The sequence below is a fragment of the Hibiscus syriacus genome, unplaced genomic scaffold (assembly GCF_006381635.1).
Source record: "Hibiscus syriacus cultivar Baekdansim isolate YM2019G1 unplaced genomic scaffold, ASM638163v2 tig00015426_pilon, whole genome shotgun sequence".
Taxonomy (NCBI): Eukaryota; Viridiplantae; Streptophyta; class Magnoliopsida; order Malvales; family Malvaceae; genus Hibiscus; species Hibiscus syriacus.
The window spans coordinates 1,357,214-1,364,851 of record NW_024062362.1 but is presented as its reverse complement, the minus strand read 5'-3'; the positions used below and the strand labels follow the sequence as shown (position 1 = coordinate 1,364,851).

At 34.8% G+C, this 7,638-nt stretch overlaps 1 protein-coding gene across 1 annotated transcript; it reads right to left on the bottom strand.

The window, feature by feature from the left end:
- Positions 1-4,153: 4,153 nt before the first annotated feature.
- LOC120207810 lies at positions 4,154-6,402 on the bottom strand. The gene is made up of 2 exons (XM_039207236.1): positions 6,113-6,402; positions 4,154-4,781 (listed from the first exon to the last, which is right to left on the bottom strand). The coding sequence occupies exons 1-2, from the start codon at positions 6,272-6,274 to the stop codon at positions 4,215-4,217; spliced, it is 729 nt and encodes a 242-aa protein (XP_039063167.1). The 5' UTR covers positions 6,275-6,402; the 3' UTR covers positions 4,154-4,214.
- Positions 6,403-7,638: the final 1,236 nt, after the last annotated feature.

Sequence of the window (7,638 nt, the reverse complement as noted above, 5' to 3'; positions counted from 1 at the left end):
TTGACGATTTTTCACGGAAAGTTTGGGTATATTTTTAAAACAGAAGTCTGACATTCTTGAGAAGTTTAAGTTGTGGAAAGTTGAGGTGGAAAACCAAACAGGACGAAAAATCAAGTGTTTGCGGTCTGAAAATGGTACGGAGTACACAGATTCACAGTTTCTAAACTACTGTAAGAAGCATGGGATTAAGAGGCATTTTACAGTGTGCAAGACACCACAACAAAATGGTACTGCGGAACGGATGAACAGGTCATTGAATGAAAGAGCCAAATGTTTATGGTTGAATGTGGGGCTTCCCAAACACTTCTGGGCTAAGGCTGTTAACATGGCATGTTATCTTATCAATAGATCACCAAGGGCATCATTGGCTGGGAAAGTTGCAGAAGAGGTATGGACTGGTCATGATATTACTTTTGATCACTTACGGATTTTTTGTTGTCCTGCTTATGTGCATGTACCTGCTGATGAGAGATCCAAACTTGATGCAAAATTGAATGAGTGCATTTTTCTGGGATCCAGCTGCGAAGAAAATTGTGATCAGTAGAGATGTTTTTTATGAACAGTCCATGTTACAGCAGAAGAAAAACACGACAGTGGTAGATTTCGAGCAGTTTCCAGTTGAGAAAATAGAAACTTCTCAACTGACTTCTGGTGGTTCCGCTATGGATGATTTGCAGGATTATAGTCTCGCCAGAGAAAGGGTGAGACGGATGAATATAAAGCCTCCGAACAGATTGGGTTTTGAAGACTTGGTATCTTTTGCACTTACTGTTAGCAGTGATGATCAGGTTACTTTTCATGATGTTGTTACTAGTCAGGAAAACGACAAGTGGATGGATGCCATGGTTGAGGAGATGGAGACTTTGAATCACAATCGTACATGGGAGTTAGTTCGCCTTCATGAGGGTAAGAAGTTGATTCGTTGCAAATGGGTGTATAAGAAGAAACCGACAGTAACATAAAAAGAGTGGGAGAAGTTCAAGGCTCGTTTGGTAGCAAAGGGTTTTTCACAGCAAAAAAGGGTTGATTATGATGAAATTTTTTCTCCTGTGGTCAGGCACACTTCAATCCGAGCAGTACTTGCATTAGTGGCTAGTTGGGATTTGCATTTAAAGCTTATGGATATTAAAACTGCTTTTTTGCATGGTTATTTAGAGGAGCATATCTACATGCAACAGCCTAAAGGTTTCACTCAACCTGGAAACGAGCATTTAGTTTGCAGATTGAAGAAATCTTTGTACGGGTTGAAACAGTCTCTGAGACAGTGGTACAAACGGTTTGACTCCTACATGATCAAGATTGGCTACAAGCGATGTGAGTATGATTGTTGTGTCTATGTTAGGAGGCTTGATGATGGTTCTTTTATTTTTCTGTTACTGTATGTTGATGATATGTTAATTGATGTGAAGAACATGGATGATGTTACCGGTTTGAAAACTTTATTGAGTCAGGAATTTGATATGAAAGATTTAGGTGCTGCAAAGAAAATTCTTGGAATGGAAATTTACAGGGACAAAGACTCAAGGAAACTGTGGTTATGTCAACGGGGTTATGTTGAGAAAATGCTAGAAATGTTTGCAATGAGCAGCGCAAAACCAGTAAGCACTCCATTGGCGAATAACTTTAAGCTCTCATTAGAATAGTGCCCTAAGACAAATAAAGAAGCTGAAGATATGGCAAAGTTTTTGTATTCTAATGTTGTTGGATGCTTGATGTATGCAATGGTATGTACTCGTCCTGATTTAGCTCATTGTTGTTAGTCAAGTTTGTAAGTACATGTCTAAACCTGGTAAGAAACATGGGGAAGCAGTCAAGTGGATATTTCGGTACTTAAAGGGTACTGTGGGACATGGAATTGTTTTTGGTAATCAGCGGGATAATCCTTTGGTTGTAGGATATGTGGATTCAGACTATGCAGGTGACTTGAATAATAGAAGATCTACGACAGGGTATGTCTTTACTCTTGGTGGAGGGCCTATTTGTTGGAAGTCTACTGTTCAATCTATTGTGGCATTATCTACAACTGAAGCTGAATACATGGTAGCGGCTGAAGCTACAAAAGAAGCTTTATGGCTTACTAGTTTAGTGAAGGAGTTGGGTGTTCAGCAAGGTGGAGTTCAGTTGCTTTGCGACAATCAAAGTAATATTCACTTGGCTAAGAATCATGTACATAGTGCTAGAACTAAGCATATTGGTGTAAGGTTTCACAAGATCAGAGAGTTGGTTGCATCTGGAGAGATTTTGTTTCAGAAGGTACATACTGGTGAGAATACCGCTGATATGTTCACCAAGCTAGTTATGACAGACAAGTTCATGCATTGCTTGGACTTGTTGAGTGTTTCGAGTTATTAAAGAAGTAAGATAACCCAACCCACATTGAATGTTTCCTAAGGGGCAGGATATTCGCCAAGGTGAAGATTTGTTAGGTATGGCTCATAAATATACCGAGAAATTCTCGTAGTGGGGGTTACGATTATGTGGGTTGTGAGTGAAGGGGTTACGACCCCGCGGTATGGTACAGGGTTATTATTGTAAATATGTACCAAGGTTTATTTATTATAAAATGAGATGTAACCTAAACCTATGAGATATTGAATTGAATAAAAATTCTAGCGTCGCCTAAGGCATCGAGGACGTAAGCACATTGTTGAACCTCGTTAAAATTCTTGTCTTCTTTCTATTTTCTTTACTCGATTCTTCAACATAACTTGTGGACTAGGACAAGGTCCAAATGCGCTTTGTGTGTTACTTTGATTGTTATAGGCTGCGTATTCCTTACTGCTACAATTGATAGGTCTTGTATATGTTGTTGCATTGATTTCCCTAATGCGCTTGAGTTTAGGTATGATTGAGGGTCGATTTTTTATTAGCGGAGACGGATGTAGAAATTTATGTAGGGATGCAAACTTACGAAGTTATATTAGAGGGAACCAATTTCCAGTAGCTATGATGGCTCAAGAGGGCTTAGTTGGGGATGGTGTCAAAAATCTGGATGGTTTAGTTATCTATAATTTAGTTATCTACAATCTAGTTATGTTATTTTTTTATTTACTTAGTATTCTCTTCTTCAAATAAAAATAGTGGATGGTTTTATCTACTTTTATAACATGTTATATGTGTGTTCTTGCATAATCATCTTCTTCTTTTTCCTACTCAAGATTGAATTTGACGTCGTTACTTCAGATCCAATATTTATTTATTATCATGTTGACCTATCTCGGTTTTGATATTAATATACACTCAAAATCATCGTAAATGACTCGCGATTAAGTTTTAATAATGTCATATTATCATTGAGCCATTATAGTTATATTTATTTTTATGTTACTATTGATATTTGTCCATTTATATTCGCAGTAATTGTTATTATTTTGTTTAGTATTTTTTTAATAATGTATGGTGATTACAAAACAATATTTATTTCGAACTTTTTTTGTTTATTGACAACACATATATCCAATAGGCATAACTCCTCGAATTAGGATATCTAAATAGAACAATATTTCCTTATATCACTAAGGTTGCTCAATAGATACAATTGATTAGTATCTTTTTAACAATTAAACATTCCCTTATATTGCGGATTCAAAGTAATTTTCTGTTACTATATATTAAATGATTGAAAGGTAAAAATAATAGGCAATGTTTTCTTATTTAATCATTAGTATTTGATTTATTGATCGATTAATTCGGATCGGATGTTGTAAGACTCATTTATAGAAACAACCCTCCTAATCCAATTTACTTAACTCACAATATCAGGGTTCAAACCCTTAACCTATAAAGCACTAGGACGATAAAGGAACTCCGTTTCAAGTAACCAGTAAGTCTTTGGTATAGGGACGATATGGGGACGGTTGGGGTACGTATCGGGAATGTGCCACGGTGGCAGGATACGGCTGAACGAACTCAGGGACGTTCGATGCTTACTTGGGGACATTTGGAGTACGTCCGAGGGGTAATTTTTCCCTTAACCTTAATGGATCTAGTACTTATGTTAACAGGAGAAATGGAGTTGTGACAAATTTTGACGATTCACCTCTTTTTATCCAATTTGGATAGAAAATAATAATCCATTGAGAGAAAGAACAGACTGAAGATTACGATGAAACTAAGTCCTGATGTATATTCCTTGGCAGAAACAAAGTTCATAGAAAATACACTTGGCTAAGCCAAATACAAATACTTCAAATGATTAAAAGTTCCAATAGCAGTTACGACGAGTGATCGATTGATTCCGGATCACCAGCTTTCATCGTGTCCTCCTTGAACGAGCTGCGGTGAAGTTGCCGTGTGAAACTGCTCGTCGTGTCCAAGAAATAGAGAAGACATGACAGGAAGCAGCAGCAGGAAAACAAGGGTATGGGGCCAAAGATCCAAAGCAGTAGGGGGAAGGATAAGTAGAATGCTCTCAGTCCAAGTGACCAGAAGTAACTTGCTCTATTCAAGTTTCTTGCAACATACTCAACGGACTCCATGCTGCCTGCCGACGAAGGCACGGTGACCAAGAAGCTAACGTGGGCGTAGTATCGAATCGACTGCACGTTGCAGAGAAAGGCGACAAGGAAACACAGCAAGATGGAAAAATACTTGATTGAAGAGAGTAGAGGACTCTTGTTGCCATAAACTATTTTCGAGGCTGAGTTGCCGGTGTCCGAGCTGCTGCTTACGAAAACACTTATCAGCGAACTAAGTGTGATCGCTACCGTCGCCAAAAGTGTCGATGCCATTATGTTGTTTCGTATTGTTTGTACCGCTAAAACACCATTTTTCAAGGGATCCTGAAACATCAATTTCATGCTCAGGACATGCACCATTCCAAAACAACAGACAAGTGCCTATGGAAAAGTTCTCATTATGCTGCATTTTGGTTATTACAAAAACTCAGACCAGACAAGGATGCCACATTCTTACAAAAAGATCAACATGCCATAATCATAAAGCTCATTAGATAAACCACACAAAAGGCATGTCTTGATCGGAAGCTGTCTGTTAAATACAACTCTATACAGTGGTCCAATTTGTCTATAGCTTATTTTTTTTAAACGGTATACACCTAAAAAGTATAACGGAGAAAACATTAGGCATCTATTTATAACAAAATATTCTTTAGACACCAAAAGTTAATTTGAAATATAATTTAGGCACCGGAAAGTACCTCATAAAAATAAACTCTATAGGGGCTTCTGTTTATATCATAAAGCAACAAACCTCAATATATTCTAGCCAGCATAGTAGAATTAGTTATCCAGTAATAATGTAAACAGAACAACTACAGCATTTTTATAATGAAGATATGTATTTGCAATCACTTTCGAAATTTTCAAATACTCGAAATTTAATTATTTTCTTTACATTTCTATTGATAATATGTTTTCCCTTCTAAAATTTTATTGGTCACAATCATAGATATTCAAATCCCGCAATATCAATATCCAGTGCAGAAATGAAGGCAGAATTTTATGTTAGAGTACGACTTCTAACATTTTAAAAGGATAAACTTATAAAATTTTAGGAACCAAAATAAATCATCAATAACAAAAACAAATAAAATATGGATAAACTATGTATTTAATACTCAAATTATCAATTTTAGTATGTTTTAGTATCTAAACTTTTAATTTTTCAAAACTATAGCTAATATTTAGTTTTCATTTCATTTTAATACCCGTCGTTAAAAATTTAACGTATTTAGTGTTTAATCTATCAGTTTTAATCCGTTTCAGTACTTCAACTTTTATTTTTTTCAAAATATAAGGTTAAATTGTGAACGAGTATTAAAATGAAATAAAAATTAAACTTTAGATATAATTTTAAAAATTTTAAAATTTAAATACTAAAACATATCAAAACTGATAACTTATATAGTAATAACATGATTTATCCATAAAATATCTAAAATATATACTAATTTTAAATTTTAAAGAAGACTGTATGAACTCTCTTCGATCGATCCCTAATCTCATGTCATGTTTTCATTCATAGCTAGAGGAATCCAAAAACTTTTTTTTTTTTTTAAAAGAATATAACAAAAAAGTAATAGCAATTCAGCCCAAAAACTGGGGAAATTTGCAGAAATTGAGGAAGAGAGTAGAGAGAGAGATGAACTGACAGACATCATGGAGAAAACCCACTTGTGTCGAGACTCGGCGTTTATGCCGATGACAGTTCTTGTCGGATGCTTGAGAACGGTACGAAGAAGCCAAACATGGTAGAGAGCAAGTAGGATCAGCCCTAATGGAACCAGAAACAAGTCTAACTTGTCTTCTTCCATAGTTATCAGCTTCTGTTCTTTTTTCTGTCGTTTTCAATCTCCTGTCAGATTAGATCACGCAGTTCAACTGTTACAGCTGTACACGAGCAGACCAAATGGAAGACAGAGCAATTTTAATGACAGCAATTAACTAGAAGATGCGACCATTGATTGAAAAGGAATAAAGTGGATTATAAATAGGTAATTTACATAAATAGTTCCTTTATTTTAAGGGACAATTACATATTTAGTATCTAAATTAGTATTAGTTTTGGTCAGTTAAATCTCTAAACTTTTATTTTTTTAAATTATTTCCGGTATTTAATTTTTGTTTTATTTTAGTCACTGTATCTTTATAGGTAAATAATATCATTCACTACTCATTATCTTCTCACTCCTAATTTAGTAAACTTTAAAAATTATCAATTTAACCACTCAACTTTCAAATTGCTCGTATTTTAATCACTCTTATTTATTTTATTAATAATTTCTATGACATGATATTTTTATTATTATTTTATTAATATATACTTAAAAATAAAAAAAATAAAATTGAAAGTTAGAGTGATTAAATTATGAGTAATTTGAAAGTTAAGTAATCAAATTAAAAAATAAACTTTAGTAAACAAAATAGGAGTGAGAATATAATTGACTGATGAATGATGCAATTTACCCATAGAAAATTGTCACATGCAAATCACTCGATAAGTTTTTAACAGTGAGCTACTAAAATAAAACAAAAATTAAACGTTAAATATGATTTTGAAAAAATTAAAAGTTTAAGTACAAACAGACCAAAACTGTTATTTTAGATACTAAATGCGTAATTTATTCTTATTTTAATTATTCAAGAAGATTACCTAAAACACATTAATTATGAAAATAACACTTATTTTCTGATACAGGATGGTGCCTTTGCCTTAATTGGTATTTTTCAAATTTTTTTTGCATTCTTGAAACTAGGTCTGTAAATGAACTGAACGTTCAGCGAACCGTTCATGAGTCGTGTGGCGGGAAGTTCATTTATGTTCGTTTATTTATTAAATGAACGAACATGAACAAGATTTTGTGTTTATTCACCCCTTTTGACACATTTTCTGTTGATCGATTCGAACTTCGTAAATCCTAACACCCCGATTTAACCACCTAAACATTCGATGGGACAATTATTTCCCCAAAATTGGAAAGAACTTGGGCTGGCTCCTGATTCGAATCCACTATCTGGTTGGTGATATCCTCTAAAGGTACCGAACTCGACGATGGCAGGCTATTCTTTTGCATGATCCAAATGGCTTTCAATGGTACAACCACGAAACCGCTACCCGTTCGAGGGACAGACTATCCCTGAAATTTCTCCTTACCCTTCACAGTTGACTCAAATTGAA

Coding starts and splice junctions, on each gene's coding strand:
- LOC120207810 (XM_039207236.1), bottom strand. CDS start 6,274: ATGGAAGAAGACAAGTTAGACTTGTTTCTGGTTCCATTAGGGCTGATC. Junction 4,782..6,112: donor GGGTTTTCTCCATGATGTCT/GTCAGTTCATCT, acceptor TTGATGTTTCAG/GATCCCTTGAAAAATGGTGT.